The sequence below is a fragment of the Equus quagga genome, chromosome 15 (assembly GCF_021613505.1).
Source record: "Equus quagga isolate Etosha38 chromosome 15, UCLA_HA_Equagga_1.0, whole genome shotgun sequence".
Taxonomy (NCBI): domain Eukaryota; kingdom Metazoa; phylum Chordata; class Mammalia; order Perissodactyla; family Equidae; genus Equus; species Equus quagga.
The window spans coordinates 21,541,847-21,560,786 of record NC_060281.1 but is presented as its reverse complement, the minus strand read 5'-3'; the positions used below and the strand labels follow the sequence as shown (position 1 = coordinate 21,560,786).

Below are 18,940 nucleotides of genomic sequence, written 5' to 3'. Positions count from 1 at the left end.
TTAAATATCTAATAAAAGACAGCATTTGCTGTGCACATGGCCCTTTCCCTACTAGATTTGTAGTTTCTCGAAGGCAAGAATTCTTCACAGTGCCTTGCACATAATAGGTGCTTGATATTCACTGGATGAAACATACAGTGAAAACTTCTACATGATTACCAGAACTGGAAAAATAAAAATGTACATACTACTGGGGGGGGGGGGAAGGCAACCTTATACCTTTTTATCCTCCCAAATGTTCCATTAATGTAGCAAAGTGGCTCACTAGCTCCTAGAGATGTGTCATTAAAAAAAACCTGAGATGAAGCAATCATCTCCTTTGGGTGCTGTACAGATCAAGCTGAAGAAATTTTTAACACTTTGCTTTACTGGAAGGAGTCATATAGAAAAGTAATGTGGGAGAAACTTTGGTTTCATTGGACATCCAGAGACCAAGATGGGTAGTTGGGGTGGAGGAGGGCAGGCCTAGTGGGTAACTGATAAGACAATACCAGCAGCACACCTTCTGTTTTCTTAGAAATGCCACCCCTGCCCCAGCATACTGGCAATAAGCCTGTGGAGGGGACAGCAGACAGACATGCAAAAGTCAGTGTTGGGTGAAAGCTATAGTACATTTTTGTTGAATAGAACCTTTCCTCATAACTGTTTAACCACTACTGTACAGAAGGAAGTAAACAGCTCTTAGTTCCCAACACAGGAAAAAGTTCTTCAACCCCTTGCTCCTTAGTAGCAACTTAAACCAGTGATATTTTAAAAAGCAGCTGAGCTCGAGTGCCAGGGAAGCTATCACTTTAATACCCTGGAGGCAGAATGCCCCATGGGACCTTGGGCCACATTTATCATTAAATTTCTTTTGTAAGGATCAGTACTCAAAATGCAGACCCTACTTTTTCCAACTGACTAACCTTAGGCCCTATTTCTCCACCCATAAAACGTGAGTCAGGTACTCTGAACGCGAACAGTAGGAAAGGGATAAGGTTTGGCTAGGTAGCCCTCAGAGCTCCAAGAAGCCAGTTTAGGCTATATAAACCTCACTTCAGGCTATTTTGCATGGCTAGGAAAAGCGTGAGGACCAGATTACCATGTCTAAATTCCACTCTTCGTTAAGTAGCTGGCATGCTAATCTCCAAATTTGCGATAGGGCACAGTAGTGGGTTCCTTACCATCGTGACCATTAGCAAGTGGCCAACTCAAGTACAGGGTGGTTCCCATCTCAGCTGAAAAGGTGGCAGTTTCATTTTCTATTCTGCTCACTCAAAGAACTATGCAAAATAGGCCAGAATACTTGGTCACAATGCTGGAACACTGACTGCATGTGGAGGAGAGGAAAGGAAGAAGAGTGAATGAGATGCCAGATGGGTTCTTTCCCCATTCAGGGCTCAACAGTGTTAGGGTTTCACTTGTCTAATCCTGGAGAGGAATCTAGCTCTGGAAGCTGAGCCTGTGTCTTAAACATAAGCAAAGTGTGTTCAATAAAACATTTTTATTCTGTACAATATATATATGTGTATTTAAATATATATGTATATTTATATGCAGAGAAACCTCAACCAACAAATCCCTGAGTCCATGGGAACCCAGGACACTAAAAAGGGAAAGGAGGGAGTCCATGCCCTAAAAAGTAGAAATATGGCAACATCTTTCCCTTTCCTCCAGGTTCCCTGCAACAGAGGGAAAGGGATGGTCACTGCAAATTACTAAAACAAGAGAGGACTTACGGGGGAGCAGGAAGTGGGGTGAGGGTGGCAGGATGGGGAGCTGTGGGTCAGGTCCCCAGCCACCACCAGTTTGGGAAAGGAAAACATACTGTTTGATCCAGCATTAAAACCAACAGATCACTGCAAAGGGGAGGACAAGACTGATTGACATGCAGCTGACCTTCGGTATGCCGAGCCTTCGCTTGGCAGCCCCACGCCTGGGCCAGCACAACAAATAGCACCTGTGGGGCCTATGAGAGGACAATCTGGGGAAATGGCCCTTGAGTGAAGAAGGGAACAGAGATAAAGCTGAAGAATAGGCCTCAGGTCTCAGCACAGGGTAGGAGCACAGCCACTAACTGTCGCTGTGCCATTTCTTCAGACCCTGGGCCACCAGATGGCCAGGAGCAGATGTCTTTTGTCCACAGTCAGGTAGAGATGGGCAACTTACATGGCCTTGAGAAGAGGTATAGAAAAAGGAGTGCTTTCGAGGACCACCCCCAGTTGTTGTGACAATTCCTGAAGTGCAGGGACCACACTGGCGAATCATGCCCAGTCCTGACAGTGGGGCCGAGGTGGCAACAGTCAGCTCCTTCCAGTGGACAGGCCATGGGGTTGCACGGGTTGATGAGCCAACCAGGTGGACAAAGCCGCTGAACACTGCCCTGAATTCTCCTGTCTTCTCCCTCAGGACTGCCCCTCCCTGGCCACACCAAGCTTGGTACTGCTCCAGAAAGGTGGCAGGGAGCAAGTGGCAGAGAGCACCCCTCTCTCCCTAGCCTATTAATACACAGAGCCGCCAACATGGGGCAGCCGGAAGTCACCTTATGTATTGTAGGGACAGCAATAGAGCTGTGCCTGCCTGGAGGAGTTCAGAAGCCCATGTTGGCCTGGGCCTCTCCTGCTGCAATGGCTTGCACATCAGTGACATGGCCGATGCCCTTGGTGACACCCTCCCGGAACAGCAGCTTGGCACCCACCTTCAGGTACTCTGGGTGTTTCAGGAAACGGAAACGTACCACTGCCTTCTCCCCTGTCCGCAGCTTGTCCTGCAGCAGATACGCAGTCACTGGCTCTGGCCAGTGCCTCCTGTCCCATTCTCTACCAGCTTTGGCTCTCCACCCTCAGGGGCCTATCAGGCTTATACCCACCCTACGTGGGGCTTTGTTCCCTTTGTGGGATCAGGGAATTCTCTAAGTCTAAGGTCAGACCTCCTTCCTTTCTGGAAGCAGGAGAGTTCTGATTTTTCCCTAGAAAACGGGGGTATGGCTGGGTCCCTCTCACCTTGGCATGGATCTTTTCCACCACTGCCGTCTGACGTACGTTGCCCACGTGTACTGTCACCTGGAAGCCTCGCCGGAAGGTGGTGGCGTGGAACAGCAGGACTATTTCTGCCTCGAACACTGAGCAGATGGTGGGATTCATCTCAGGGCTCACCATCACCATGCCCTGGGGAGGCAAAGCCCTCAGACCCAGAAACGGCAGACCTCGCATTAGTCTCTCCCTCTCCAGCCAGCCCACAGCCTTTACAGCTTCTGAATTTTCTCTTTCTCTAGGACTATAAATGCAAAGACCTCAGAAGACAATATTCAAAACTCTCCTCTTAGAGGGAACCCATCATTACCCACCTCCCATGTCCTCTAACTCTTCAAATGCTTTGTATTTTTAGGCTCCAGGACACTCAGATTGCACCACAGTCATTCATATTTAGCGATCTGAACTTTATGAGTATTCCAAGCATTTTCATGCATGGATAGTCTGTGTAACCAGCTTCTTGGGTTAGAGACCATGTTTCCTTTGAGTTCCTCTGAAGCACCTGAGACAGGTGCTTCTCATTCACATAGCCAGTCTCCCAGGCACTTCTCTTTGTGTTCCCTCTCCAACCCACCCTCCCACCTTACCTTGCGAAGGAGTGCACGGTCAAATTCCCCGAGGGCCAATGTGGCAGCCTGACCAGCTCGAAGCACACGACAGGCAGAGCGGTTGCGCTGGATGCTGCATACTCTCAGCTCCAGGAAGCAGCCATCATCCGTGGGGCCCACCACCAGCTGGTCCCCCTCACGGCAAATCCCACTGCAGCCCAGAAGGCAGGTGGCACAGTGTGAGCCTAGCCCTCTTCCTCCTTTGCTACGATCACCCAGAGCACTCCTTCTTTCTAAGGTTGAATCTCTCAAGTGGGGAAAAGAGACCCTAAACTCTGACTTGGAGGGAGGGGAGATGACTGCCTCACCCCAGTCCAGAGTGCAGACTCTGACAGCTAATACCAGGAAAGGCACTGACAGCTGGCAAAGAGGTAACTGCTGGTTTGACACTGGACACCTGATCCCTGAATGAGCAAGTTATCCCCTTGGGTTTCATCCTCTGCTTTGGAAAGTCTTAAGGGAGCTCTCATGTCCCTACTTGGAGATGAAGTCAGTTGAATACATTCTAGTTTTTTTCCTGGGGCCCAAGACCCACACTTCTCTCTCAGAGGCCTGGAAATTCCCAGAAAGCAGCAATAGTGTTTCCTCCCTCATAAGCCAATGGACTAGCTTTCTCTAGCTCCCTGGATAGTGAAAGCCCAATCTGGAAACAAGCACATCTTTTTGATGGGCCCTCTTCAACTCCAGGGGCTCCTTTGGGCCCCGATGTCTTCAAGTGACTGCATGGATATGTGAGGGCTGAGTGGGTGGGTAGCAAGCAAGGCAATTCACCTGGAAAGTGTCCCTCCAACAACTGTCCCCACCTCTGGTACTGTGTAGATTTCATCCACCTGAAGCCAAAGAAGATTCTCTCAATGGCCAGCCAAGCAAGGTTGACAGGTCCCAAAATCTCTCAACAGATTCAGGGCTCAGGCAGAATTAGTCCCTCCCAGTTCCCCAGCTCACTGCCGGTTCAGGCGGCCAATTACCTGGAACTCTGTGAGCTGCTGCATGAGTTCCTCCTGCTCTTTGCTATTGGTGAGTGGCGGCAGAATATTCAGAAAGACTTTGAGTAGGTCCAGACTCTCTCCAGACACGCTGGACAGTGTGAAGATAGGGGTGACACTGTAGAGGGAGGCATGCAATGAACAGTTGAGGAAAGTTCTAACAGGAAGCAGGGGCTAGAGCCACATGTGAGGAAACGTGAACTGCTCTCTGGGTGGTTAGGGGCCCTTCTCTCCTATCTGCTAACTGTCTCAGGAGCTCTTGGCCCTCTCTCTGCCAGCCAGCCAAGGAACGCGGCACATGAAGCCGATCCCAAAGCCCAAGGGAGATGGCAAACGCCTGGCACAGCACTTCATCTCCAGGGTCTCAGGCATCAGCAAAGCTCCAGGCTGGCTTGGGAGAAGGGCCAAGCCCTTTAGCAAAGACTCTCTCTCACAATCCTAACCTGAAAAACCACGGAACTGAGCCAGAACTGGTCTGGTTCTGGGGGGGAAGCCACACTCCTGGGCCCTGTGGCAGCCTTCCCTGTGGATCAGGGCTCTGGGTGAGAAAGGCTTACTTGGGGGACTGGGCAAACTGCTGGGCAGCAGTGACAGCATCATCCTCGGAGGTGACCAGCATGGGGACCTTGTGGCAGCCAGGCTGCTTGAGGACCCGCTCTAGCTGCCGTACCGTCCTCTCCACTGTGGTCTTGGCACACAGGTCCACCTTGCTGACCACGATGAAGAAGGGCACTTTCAGGGCCAGGGCCAGCCCCAGATGTTCCCTTGTGGTGCCGGCTGCCTCAGAGAAGGCAGGCAGGCAGCAGGAGAGAAGAGTGAGAATGTGGGAAGGAGGCAAGGGAGCCAAGAGGAGAGTTCGTCTGGCTCCCAGATTTGAGGAAGCCCAGGGTAGGACAGAGTGAGCAACCCCCTCCAGCCCCATCCCTGTCCCAATGCCTCGTACCAATCCCAGTGTTAGCACTGACGAGGAGCAGGGCACAGTCGGGACAGTATGAGGTGAGGCCAAAGATGGTGGTGTGTAGGTACTTGTGGTGGCCTGCCAGGTCGATGAAGGTGATCATCTTGGAGCTGCTCTCACAGATCTCTTCTGCGGTCCGTGAGTCACTGTAATTCACCACCTGGCCCAGAGCCCAGGGCTCTCAGTGCCCCCTGCCAGCCTCCCCAACCCTTCAAGAGTCGCCAGGACCTAAACCAGTCCCTGGGTGACCCTAACTCATAACCCTGAGCCCCATTTCCGATTCAATTCAGTTGATTCCCCATTTGTTTTCTAAGGAGGCCAGAGCTCATTCAGTGCCCTCAGGGCCTTCATCTACGCTACTGCAAAAAGTCTCCACACTCTGCCCTCGGACTCTCCTTCACCACACCATCCCATCCTCAGAGTCCGGTCCCACTGGGTCCCGTTGATGCATGCACCTCTCCCTTGCTGTTAAAGCCCAGGATCTCGAAGCTGATGCTGGAGGTTCGGCCAGACTGAATCTCATGCAGGTGGCGGAAAAGGTTGAGTCGAGCCCGGCCCCGCCCATTGTCCAGCTCTCCCTGGGTCAGGACTCCAAGCAGAGTCGACTTCCCTGAGTCCACATTCCCCAGGACGGCCACACGGAGGTCTAAGAACTGTGGATGAATTGCCAGACATAAGGGCTCCACTCCCTCACCTCTTTCCACTGAAGGTTGGGTCAAGGGTAGTGACACTCCCTGGGGACCAAATGATGAACTGGACATCCATCCCCAGGATCCCAGGCCAGGGGAGAGCATGCCACCACAGGGCCCTCCTGGGGAGCACGGGCGTTAGAGGCAGGGAAGGGTCTGTGCTCACCTGTTGGTTGTCAGGGACCTTTCGCACCAGCACCTCAGTGATCTTCCGGGGCACGTCGCTGTCATAATCTACTTCTCGCTCCCGGAGAACAGTGATGTCTGCCCCAACCCTGTCACAGCAAGGCCACAGGTGCCACATCTCACCTGCCATTCCACTCCACCCCTTTCCATTTTGGCTCTGGACCAATGGCCTTCCCACACCTCCCACAGAGCTCCCAACACCTTACTTTGCTTCCTAACACCCTCCAATCTATCCCACATCCATAGCTCCCTTTAAACCAACCAGCCAAACTCAAATCAAGGAGTAAAAAAGCCTAGGTCCAATGAGGAGGAGCCCAGAACACTAACCCTTTGTCAAGAGAAGGCAGTAGAAGGAAAGTCCCTCCTTGGCCCCTCAGGCCCTAGGTGACCAGGAAGGTGAGGGTCCTCCCCAGAGTCAGGTAAGGGAGAAGGGAGGGGAGCGGGGAGAGGAACATACTTCTCTGCCATCCGGTGCAGGGTCTTGAGGGAGGCCCGCATCTCCTCCTCAGCCAGCCCCACCAGCAGCCCATTGTCCTCTACCCCAATCTGGTAGACAGCCTCACCGCGGCCCTCCTGGAGCCGCCACTTCATCTGTGTCACCAGGTGCTCAAAGCGGTACTGGGATGGATTCACCAGCTTCAGCTTAGGCAGGTGAGGTATCACGAGAAGGTGAAATCAGAGGTGCTCCTCCTACACCCACATGCTCCCCACCTGTCCTGCTGCCCAAGCCCAGGGTCTTCCCTTCCCACGTAAACTCCCTCATCCCTCACCCCCTCCAACAGTGAGTCCCCCTCCAACAGAATAAGGTATGGAGCCCTCACCCTGAACCACATCCCTAAATTGCTACAGATCATGAAGTTAGCAGCATCTCAGAGAAATCATCCCACACAGCAAGGACAACCTGACTCTCCCCAACCTAAGACTCACTTTATATTCGATGTTTCCATCTTCAGCCTGAAAAGAAACGGAGCAGTTTTACCACACACCATCCAGACCCAACCCCTACTTCCCCGATTCTCCATGGGGCCCAGGCAGCTAACTTGAGAGAGCAGAAGGCCTCAGCTGCACCTGCTTAGGCAGGTGCCTGCAAAAGGTCACTGGCAGACAAGCCCTCTACTCAGCCCCAGTGTGACCTCTCTGAAGGAAAGGTCTAAGAACATAGTGAGTCACCCATCTAAGCCAGGAACAGAACCCTGAACCCTCCCTTTCTTTCATCACTGGCAGCACATACTTCCTAGACGCAAGATCACCCTTTCCTTCTCCCCAGGGCCTCAAACTGCTGTCCCCAGAAGTCTACGTCTCTTCTGTGTCTAGGCTGCTGAGGCCATTCTCTGCCATTGGTCTGGGAGACACCATTTCCTTCCTGCCCACCCCTCTTAGCTGATGTCATCAAGAGTAAGATGCAAGAGGCTGCAAGAGGTTCTGGACCAGGGCCAAAGGGTGAGCTGAGCACTGGTCACTACAAGCCCAAGGAGAGAGGAGCCCAGGTGAGAGAGGCACAGGGCTCCAAAGTTGGAGCTGAGATGAAAAGACGGTACTCAGAAAATGTAAGGAAGGGGGCAAACTCCACAAACCAGACTCAGTGTGGCTTTTACCTCATGTCCCTAACCCTCATGCCTCAGATGAGGTGAAATCCTGAATCCACCCCACAATCTCCTCTACCTCTTCCTTATATCAGGTGACGCAACAAAGAAGCATCCTGTTGCCTGAACCTTCCCCTCTTGGGTGCAAAGGGGTAAGAGATTTGCTTGTTCTGCCCGATCTGCATTTCTGCACTCCTCCTCCCTGGCCATTTTATTTTTCTTCTTCTGTTCCTGTCATCATTCCAACTCTTCACGGCCCTCTTGACTCCTAGGCTCTAACAGGTCTTCACCCATAATCTCCGCCTCATGGAATATAACGGAGATATTTTTCCATCCACAGAGACTTCCTTTATCATTTTGCTGGAGATGAATAATTAGGGTGGATGGCTTCAGAAAAGTGGTACAAGGATGATGGGCTAAGCCGATGATTCTCAAAGTGTGGTTCTAGGACCAGCAGCACTAGCATCACCTGGGAACTTGTAGGAAATGCACATTATCAGGCCCACCTCTGACCTACTGAATCAGAAATTCTAGGTGTGGGGCAGCAATCCCGGTGATTCTGATACATGCTAAAGTTTGATAACCACTGGTTTAGGCTCTTCCCCTGGGTCCTCCTTTCCAAAGAGGGACAAAACAGCAATTATTCTCTGCCTTAGGGATAAATGAAAGAGGTATGTGGAGGCTGTCCCCACTTCCTCATAGGACAGGCAAAGGGCAGGAGGACCAAGTCTGACTGTTGTCTGGTTTTGTGTATACGTGTGTGTATGTGTGTGTACTCAAGGATAGAGACGGAACATATTGCTCTTTTCCTCGAGCACTCTCCTCCTCCTTATGGAACAAGTTTAGAAAACTCTGCCTCCTCGTCCCAGGATGCAGTCTGCCTTCTCCCGTTGCAGCACAGGGAGGGGGCCGGGGCATTCTCCTCAGCCCTTCCCAAGTGGATGTGGGTGGGATCCCCTTTCCCCACTTCTCCTCCTGGAGTTATCCAGATCAGAATGGGGGGGGGACCCTCCCCATTCTTCCTCCTGGGGTCTCGACACCAGAAAGGAGGTCATCCCCTGTCCCTCCTCCTGGGGTCCTGGGACCGGAAGGAGTGGTTCTCCTCTCCCCGGGGGTCTTGACACCGGAAGGGGGTATTAATTCTCTCTGTCCCGCCTTCCTGGAGTCCCCGGACCGGAAGGAGTGGTTTCCTCTCACCCCGCCACTTCTCAAGTGCTCACCTCGGGGGGCAGGTACGGAGGATTGTTGGCTTTGGCCCCTCTGTTCCTTCCGTTCTTCTTCTTCCCCTTCGGGCCCCCGCAGCCACTGCTGCCGCCGCCGGCGCCCCTAGCCTTGAGGGTTCCGCCCACGGCCGGGCCCCCTCCGGGCCGGCAGCAGCCGCCGAACAGCTCCGATACCCGCGAGTCCATCCGCCGCTGCCGCCAGCCCCCCGCCCGGCCCCTCCCCCCCGCCACCACCACCGCAGCCGCTGCCACTGCCGCCGCCCCTACTGCCACCGCCGCGTCGGGCCAGCCAGAGGAGAGCGGGGTGGGGCCCTGTGCAGACCACGCCCCCGCCCTCCTCGGCCCCCGGCTCGCGTCAGAAATAGCCGCGGGGCACCAAGGGATATAGAGTCCTCAAGCCGGGGACCTCCCGCAGAAGAGCTCGCCACCGCCCTACAACTCCCAGGAGGCATCGCGGCGAAACATGCCGCGCGGGGCTTCGGGACGTAGGCAAGCGGCGCACCTTTGCGCGCAAAGGCCTAATGGAGCTGTAGTCTGGTTCCCCGTCTCCACGCTCCGAGCAGGTCTTTTCCTAGGGCCTCGGGGAATTTCAGAGCCCCGCGGCGTGGGGGTGGCGCAGTCACAGGAGGCGGAAGGTTTACATCAGAATCAAGCTTTTTGTACGCTCCTAGGTGCGGCCCCTTAGCGCGATCTCAGACTACAGGTTTTGAACCAGGAGAGCTGCAAAATTCAGGACTACAGGTCCCGCCACCCTGCTCGCTCCGCCCCTGCCTCAGTTTCTTCCCTGACAGCTGGCGTGCCGTCGGGGTGAGTCAGGGCGAATGCCAGAGCGAAGGCGGATGGTGGTTAGCCTAATTACGGCTGTTATTGTTGCGATGATTATGCCACCTTTACACAGTAGTCACTGCTTTATTACCAGGTTGGCACCCTCCGGGGGCTGGTTTTAGTAGCCGGAGACACTCCGGTGGCCCCGACATGAGGCCCGAACCCATAAACCAGCCTCGCTGCCTGAGGGCTACAAGGATGCCCGCAGCGAGTATTACCCCTCCTCTTTGTTTTGATGCAGAACCAATCCGGGAGAACCGAGTTTGGTTTTAAAACAGTCAGAGCTGTAGGAGGGGCCTGGCCCCTACTTGGGGCGGGGCTGGGGCTCGGGTTACGTCAGCCATTGCGAGGGCGGGGGAAGTGGTTGGGAATAGAAACTTGGCCAAGGGCCCCAGGGGAATACAGTACTGACTTTAAACTTTCCTGCTAAGCCATCTCTCTTGCTCTTTAGGGCTCTTGCTAGTCAGCAAAGAGTAAACACACTCAGCGACCTAAACCAGGGTACAAGACACTAAAAAGGCAGAGTGGAGAAGCAGTTAGTGTTGCTGGGCTGGGAGTCAGGACGCCAGGGTTCAATTACCAGCCCCCGTGGCTGTCTCATGATTCACCACTCACCATATGTCCACTTCCTCTCTTCGCAAACAGCGACATGCTCTCACACAGCCAAGAAATAAAACAGCCCTTCCCTCCAGACCTCAGTTTTCCCTGGAAAACTAGAAGCAGCAACAGTGGCTTACCTCTGGTGATCCTTTCAGGGGTTCAGACCTGGTAGAGTCCATGGCTTTCCCCTAAGACCACAAGGAGAGAGGCAGGTTGCTGTAGATCATGTAGTTGCTGTCCATATGGCATAACTCTCCAAAGCAGTGGGAGCAGAAGGACCAAAATCTGCAAAAGGGGCCTAGCAGACCCAGCCAATTATGTGGTCTTCAGTGGTTGAAAGCATATGTGACTTCTCTTTTCTGAACCCTGTTCATCTAAATAAAGGTTATGCCGCAGAGGTCAACCCAACAAGGGGCACAGTTCCGCCAGGGAAACTGCTGCTTTGAGGCTGAGACTGAAGAACTCAGTGAGAGATCTCAAGAAGCATGGGGATTGGAAGGGAGAGTTAAGACCATTCCCCCAACATTCTCACCACCACCAGCTCTGGTCTCTCTTGATAACCAGGGCCTGCTGCACTTGCCTGATAACGCTTGTCCTCTCATCTTCATGGACCTTTCAACCAACTCAACACACAATTTCACTTCTTCCATCCCAATCCCCTTGTCTCCTAAGTGAAGAACTTCTTTGAAGAGATAGGAGGGGATAACCCATTCTGATATCCCATTCTTGAACAACTTGGCTTACCACAGACAGGAGTGGAGGCTGGCAGGGGAGTAGGCTGAAACATGGATGTCTGTCCAGGGGAAGATCAGGGTCCTGGGAAATGGAATGTGGTATTTGTGTTTAGTTTCCTAAAGGTGTTACTTATGAGGTGGTTGACTGTGGGATATGTATACACACACACACACACACAAACATTTTTCATGGTATGTAATTAGTCATTTATTCTATGTGTATAGTACATTTACATAAGTTTTAAACTCAGACTTAGCGATCTTTCTCTTTATACTTTCTTGGTTTTGTGTCATGCCTAGGCTAAAACCACTCCTTGATTATGAATTATCCCTCAATATTTTCTTCTAGGAGTTTTGAGGTTTATTTTTGTGTTTAGATCTTTAATCCATTTGGAATTTACCTTTATGTAAGATGTGTGGTAGGAATTAATTTGACTTTTTTTTTCTTCTAAATGGATAGATAGAGAGTTGTCTCAAGTTCTTTGCTTTGAAAAGTCACCCTCATTGTATACTAAAGATCTAAATTTCTGGATTTTTTTCTGTTTTATTATTTGTTTGTTTATTTCTGAGCCAGTACCACAGTATTGTTAAAGAGAAAAACCACAGACCCAAAATGGCATCACTTGTGCTAAAACCTGTGATACCAAACCTAGATTTAATACTCACTAACCTAACCTAACCTAACCTAACTGCAGTTTCAACCTTCCCCTGAAATATAACCATAAGCAACCAGTCTGAAATTTTCTGGTTAGTACCAATGAGGTAGTCTGTCACAGGGCACTCTCCATTCCTACCCCCTACCCCCAGGAAGGAGAGGCAATCTGCATGATAAAATCCTAGCTAATCCCCCCCCCCCGCCCCCCCCCAAAGAGAAGATGCCCTGGCCCCAAAAAGTCATTTTTTTCTCTTTTACTAATAATTTCCTTGCCCTACCCTTCTTCCTATAAAAACCTTCCATTTTCTATAAGTCCTTAGAATATCTCTCGGCTTACTAGATGAGATGCTGCCTGATTCATGAATCATTTAATAAAGCCAATTAGATCTTCAGATTTTCTTTGTTGAATTTTGGTTTTTAACAGTATTTTAATCGTTGTACTTTTATAGTATGTTTTTATCTTTGGTCCCCACTTCCTGAAACACACCCTTTTCTTGGCCTCCATGACCTGACACTTGTTTATTCCATCCTCCCCCGCCACCCCCGCCCCTGGGCCATGTGTCTATTTCTCTTTATACTTCTGGGGCTACTCCTCAGTCTCCTCCCCAGGTTCTTCTCTCTGCTCATCCCCTAAACAGTAGTGTCTTCAGGAACCCAGCTCATCCTCATTCTACACACCCTCCCTGGGTGATCTTATCCACGTCCATGTTGATGACTCTCAAATACATGTCTCTATTCCTAATGGTGTTCCTAAACATATCTTCACTGTCCAATGGAATAACAAACTCAGCCTATCAAAAACTGAACTTATCTTTTCTCCTTACCCACACACCAATAAACTTGGCCCACCTCTAGTGTTCCTTCCTTCATTGAATGGCATCACTGGCCATAGAGTTGCTGAAGTCAAAAACCTGCTTGTCTTCCTGGCAATCTCTCTCTGTTTCTCCTCCTCTTCCTGGGATCAACCACCAAGTCAAATCCATTGGACCTCCTAAATATCTCTAGGGTTCACCCAGTTCTCTCCTCCTCACTAGTTCAGGCCTCTTTCACCATCCACTTATGTAATTGCGGTAGCTGGTAAGAGAGGAGGCAGCTACCACTGTTACTGCTCTCCTCTCTTACCCTCCCCGTAATCTAATCTCTACACTGCAGCAGGTGTAGAGATTAAATTTATAAAATGTAAATTTAATCAGGTCGCTCCCCTACTTAAAGCTTTCAAAGCTTCCCCACCCCCCTACAGGATCAAGTTCAAATTCTTTAACATGACTTATAAAGCCTTGCCATGAAGTGGCTCCTGTTTGTCCACCACAGCATTACTTGGATGGCACACAGTCTTAACTCTTTATAATCTGAACTCTTTTCATTCCTTGAATAGAGGATGCTCTTGTCTCTGGAGGTCTCCAGGACCACTAGGCCTTCCTCTTTACATTTACTCATCCTACAGGTCACAGTTTCTTGGACACATTTCCTCTGGGAGCACCCCTCACTCCCATCCCATCTAGATTAGGCGTCCTAGTTCTTCGCGTCCACAGCCCGTGTACACCCCACAGTAGAATTCATCACATTGTGTTGTATCTATAGGCAGCGAACCCGTTGAGGACAGCGCCTGCCTCCGGCTTGTTTGCTGCCGAGTCTCCAGCACCTAGGACAGGGCCTGGCACGAAGTAGGTGCACAGTGAATAATGAACGGAGGAGAGAACGCATGCGTGAGGGCAGGCGTCCACTGGAAGGCAGTGCCCAGTGGCCAAGAGCGCGTGGGTTCCCTGTCGAGGAAGGGCTCGGTATCTCCGTGCCAGCGAGTTAAAGAGAGAGCACGCGGCTCTAATCCCAGCCCAGCCCAGCCTCCACCCCAATGCGACGGCGCCACGCCCGCTTCCGGCCCTGCCACGCCGGAAGTGGAGGCGCGGGCTTCCCATGATACCCTGCGGGGCGCCTATTCAAACCGCACTGAGAGGAGGGAGGAGGTCGTGATGGCGGCACCGGAGCCGGAAGTGCTGTCCTCGGCCGCAGTGTCTGGTAAGGCCTGGGGTCCCGAGGTCGGGGACCTATTTCGTCCCTGCTGCCGCACCCTCTAGTCATTAGCTCCTGGCCCTTTCTCTGGCCCGTCTTCGTTGTCCCCGTTTCCCGGCGTCCCTCCCGGCTCTGGTTCCACTCTGTCTTCCTCTCAGCGGCGTTCTGGACTCCGCTGGACTACATTGTCTTTCAGCTCATTTCCCCGGATCAGGGCCTCCACTTTCTGAGCGGAGCCCCAGTCGCTGCCTCCGAAATTCACCCCGCTCCTTTTATCCGGCGGTCACTTAGATCACCTTAGGCGACTGGGATCGCGAGTCTCCCCACTGTCGCCCACACAGGAGTTTGCGGAGGGAATGTGCTTGTGTCGGAGTGTCTCCTCCGCAGTGGTGGCCGGTATGGCCACAAAGGAATGAGAAAACCGACTTTGGCCTTTAAGTTTTTCATTTTTCTCTCTTGTCCCTCTGTGCACCTGCTAGATTTGGAATGGTATGAGAAGTCGGAGGAAACCCACGCTCCTCAAATAGAACTACTTGAGACCACCTCTGCTCCACAGCCTCCCAACCCTTCGGAGCCCTTTTGCCCCAGAGACTGCACGGTGCCAGTGGTGTTTCCCGGGCCTGTGAGCCAGGAAGGCTGCTGTCGGTTTACTTGTGAACTTCTGAAGCATATCATGTACCAACGGCAGCAGCTCCCTCTGCCCTATGAACAGCTTAAGCATTTCTACCGGAAACCTTCTCCCCAGGTAGGCACAGGTGGGGAGACTTTGTGGCTGTTACATGTTAGGCAGGTAAAATGGGGGTCTAAGGAATCTTCAGGGCCTGTCGGCCTAAGCAGCTGTAGGAATGTGACTCAGCTCCATGGCTTCAGTCACCTTCTCCCCACTCTGCGCTTTGATAAGCTGACCCTCCTGGCGTTTTCTCTTCTTTTTTCTGAAACTCCTATTGTGTATTGTATTTGGATTTCATGAACTGACCCTTTAATTTTAGTGTATTTTCTCTCCAAATTTTCATCTTTTTGTTTTTCTGCCCTACTTTCCGGTGGACTTCCTTGACTTTGTATTCTAACGCTTCTATTAATTTTTTCTTTTTTTGGCAATCACGGTCTTAGGAGCTCGTTCTTAAGTTTTGCGTGTACCTTTTTAATGGCATCCTGTTGTTTCATGTCTGTATGAACTTCTCTTACCTGAGGATGTTAATTATTTTATTTTTGAGGTTTTCTTCTGTTCCTTGCAGTGTCTCAGTTTCTTCCAGATTCCTTTTTCTGTTCATTTGTTTTGGTCTCTGACTTTAATGGTAGAGGCTTTTATTTTGTGTCTGGTGAATATTTAAGAATAAGTCATGGAAAACTGTGTGTGTAGCTGGGCCTTGTGAGCTGATAGATTTTACTCTAAGAATAGTGGGTGGGAATCTAGCAATCTCTTTGGGGGACTTCCAAAACATCAATATCGGAAAGTCTTCTCTCTGGGTGGAGGAACTTGGCAGGTGATCTGAAGCTTCTCACACAGGTTTTCACTCAGTCCGCCTTTGTTCACTCTTGCCTTCTGTGTCTAAATTGCCAATTCTTGAGGCTCTCTGGAGTTCTCAGTGTGAATCAGTTTGCTTCTTGTGGGAGTCCCCTCTGCAGCACTTGGTATTCAGCTCTCTTGAACTCTTTCGTCGGCTTTCTCTCTTCCAAAAATTTGTTGTTGCCTTCGGCCACTGTTGTCTATTCACCGGTTCTCTGTGTTCTTGGGAGTTCTCCTTCTCTCTCCTCCCTCCCTTCCTCCCTTCCTTTCTTCCTCCATTCCTTCCTCCCTTCTTCTCATTTAGTACTATTTCAAATGGGAGCGCAAATAAACATGTATTCAATTTGCCATGTTTAACTGGAAGACCAACTCCAGAATCACTTTTATTAGACAAAATTATCGTCATTCTTGTTATCACTCCCAACACAGCAAAACTTTGCCACCTGCCATGCCACCAAGTCTCTTTGACTATTTTGGTTGCTTATTGCTGGGTGCCTTCCTGCTTCAGAAAACTGTGTTTGCTGTTCTAAGCATGGGAGAATTATGGTTTAGTAGAAAGAATATATTTTCCTTTTTGATATATTTCCCTCTGATAAAACCGAAAGTCTTAGCCATGGAAATTCTCTCCTTTGTCTATTACATCCCAACAGCATTCTTCAGAGGGCATTAGCTTCTCCCTACCTTGTCCTTCTTTCTCACTATTCTTTGTCCTCACAGGCAGAGGATGTGGTGAAGAAGAAACCTCGAGCCACTGCTGACATGTGCAGCAGGAAATGCCAACAAGCCCTGGCAGAACTGGAGAGTGTCCTCAGCCACCTAGAGGGTCTCTTTGCCCGGACACTAGTACCACGGGTGCTTATTCTCCTTGGCGGCAGTGCTGTAAGTCCCAAGGAGTTCTATGAGCTTGACTTGTCCCGCTTAGCCCCCAACAGCATGGACCAGAGCCTGAGCACGGCAGCTTGTTTGCGTCGTCTCTTCCGAGCTATTTTCATGGCTGATGCCTTCAGTGAGCTGCAGGTTCCTCCGCTCATGGGCACCATCGTCATGGCACAGGGGCATCGCGACTGTGGAGAAGATTGGTTTCGACCCAAGCTCAACTACCGAGTGCCCAGCCGGGGCCACAAACTGACTGTGACCCTGTCCTGTGGCAGAGCCTCCATCCCAGCCACGGCCTGGGAGGATTACATTTGGTTCCAGGCACCAGTGACACTTAAAGGCTTCCACGAGTGAATGGGGGTGCTTCTTAATCATGAACACAATGGCTAAATTATCTTCTCTGCTGTGGCACCAAGTCGCTTGTCTCTTGCTTGGAGCTAGAGTTGCTTCCAGGTGAGAGGAAGGTACTATCCTTCTGGCTGCCCGCCTCCCCTCCTCGGACTTCCTGGAGGGTTGATGGTATGGCTGTGGCTGTAATAATCATCATTGAACAACGTCTCTGAATCAAAGGTTGATTTTCCTGGTGGGTGCTGGGTCAGGCGTGTCTGTTTGGGGTTGGAAAGCAAACTTGGGCCCACAGACAGACACTCTTATGGAGGTGGCCACTTTCTGCTTTTTGCTGCGGCCTTTCAGAATTTTTAACAGGGACATGATAATGTGAGTGTGACTCATGAACTTAAATATAAAATGAATGAATTCATAGTAAATTTTCCTGAAACTCTTGGCTTACAGAGATTTTTCAGGCTTGAGGCTGGAGTATTTTGTCTTTCTCCTTGGCCTCTATGCTTCAAGACTTGCAGGGTTTTTTTACTAGTGGTTCTTTCTCTTCATCAGCCCAGGCCAGTCTGGGAGGTTCAATGACTTGGCCAAGGTTCTATAATAGTTTGATATCAGAGTTGGGGCTAGAGTCCTCAGCAGCTGAGTCCTAGCCCAGCGTTCTTTCCTCACCACAACTGGGTTTTCTGACCCTTAAAGTATATGTGCCCAAAGCAGAGGTCACGCAGGGGAAGGGGCTGAGAGACTGGGCTGAGAAGAGAAAACTGATTGAATTGTAGGCTAAAGCCCCAGGACTGCCCTGTGGGATCAGCTCCCTGAGGCCAAGTGTCCCTCCTGGAGTTCTGCCCAGCCTGTCTATTGCAGTTATCTGGCGGCTGCTGTCAGTTGCTGTTGGCAATATTGTCATTAGGCAAACCCTGCCCTCCTGCCTGTGGCAGTTCTTCCTCAGCTACACCTCTGACTTGGCCATCCTGATCCTTGCTGTTATCCTCTCCGGTGTGGTGCTGTCCTTACCACTAAGCATTGATGTTTTGTCCCTGAGAACACCTGCGTATTTCTGGAAACAAGTTGAAACAGAATCCTTACCCTGCTGGTGTTGGAGATGTGTGTGTCATGTGTGTGCATGCGTATAAATGGGGACAATATAAATATTTGTTATTTTTTATGTTTTAAGAAGAAGGAATGGGGGCTGGCCCTGTGGCCTATTGGTTAAGTTTGGCATGCTCCACTTTGGCAGCCCAGGTTCGGTTCCTGGACACGGACCTACACCACTCATCGGCAGCCATGCTGTGGTGGCAACCCACATACTAAATAGAGGAAGATTGGCACATATGTTAGAAAGATTCAGGGCGAATCTTTCTCAAGCAGAAAGAGGAGGATTGGCAACAGATGTTAGCTCAGGGCAGATCTTCCTCAGCAAAAAAAAAGGAATGAATATGTTTTGTGTTTTGTTCAGAAAACATAAAAAATAGTTTATATTTTATACTATGTTTTAAGCACTTTAACTACATTATCAAATCTAACAACCTTACAAAGTACATATTGTCCCTGCTTTGTAGATGAGGCTTGGGGAGACTGAATAGCTTGCCTGAGTGGTGAAACCTGGATTCAAACCCATCTCCTGAGGCTGAGTGCTTCACACTATGCTGTACACCCTGTGTGGTTTTACTCTGAAATAATGCAACTCTGCCGAAGGTGGCAGCATGGGACCAGCTGCATGATCCCCCTCTCTGGCTTCAGGTTATGGTTCCTGACATGGAACCTGCCATTAAAAGGTGCTGAGTAAATATGGAATCAGTGAAAACATAAGGTTTGGGTTCTTTTCTGTGCATGACCACTTAAAGAATATTCTGTCAGCTAGAATTTCGGCTGTTTTTCTGTCTGATATTACCTTACAGAGGAGGAATAGGGCCCTATCTCCCACTTGGGAAGGGACAGGCTGAGAGGTCTGATTGGAACGAGAGAGTTATAAATTGTTTGAGTTGGAAGACATATTAAGCCAAGTTGGCTCCCTCAAATACTAATTTTAAAAGCCTTTGTAAACAACGCCTAGACAATCAAAGCAAGGTAATTATCTTGGTAATTTAGGACATTTAGTTCTCTGTTAGCGTTGGGCCCCAGGTCATTGTGATTTCATGAGTCCTCACCAAAGG

At 50.5% G+C, this 18,940-nt stretch overlaps 2 protein-coding genes across 2 annotated transcripts; one reads left to right on the top strand and one right to left on the bottom strand.

The window, feature by feature from the left end:
- Positions 1-1,468: 1,468 nt before the first annotated feature.
- On the bottom strand, positions 1,469-9,516 carry GTPBP2 (GTP binding protein 2). Its single transcript, XM_046639322.1, has 12 exons — positions 9,242-9,516; positions 7,366-7,392; positions 6,896-7,080; positions 6,419-6,527; positions 6,019-6,216; positions 5,549-5,723; positions 5,163-5,382; positions 4,588-4,723; positions 4,391-4,449; positions 3,599-3,770; positions 2,982-3,146; positions 1,469-2,746 (listed from the first exon to the last, which is right to left on the bottom strand). Exons 1-12 carry the CDS (start codon positions 9,428-9,430, stop codon positions 2,570-2,572), a joined length of 1,812 nt encoding a protein of 603 aa, XP_046495278.1. The 5' UTR covers positions 9,431-9,516; the 3' UTR covers positions 1,469-2,569.
- A 4,451-nt stretch (positions 9,517-13,967) lies between these two features.
- MAD2L1BP (MAD2L1 binding protein) lies at positions 13,968-17,872 on the top strand. Its single transcript, XM_046640320.1, has 3 exons — positions 13,968-14,074; positions 14,548-14,813; positions 16,293-17,872. Exons 1-3 carry the CDS (start codon positions 14,029-14,031, stop codon positions 16,803-16,805), a joined length of 825 nt encoding a protein of 274 aa, XP_046496276.1. The 5' UTR covers positions 13,968-14,028; the 3' UTR covers positions 16,806-17,872.
- The last annotated feature ends 1,068 nt before the right edge of the window (positions 17,873-18,940 follow it).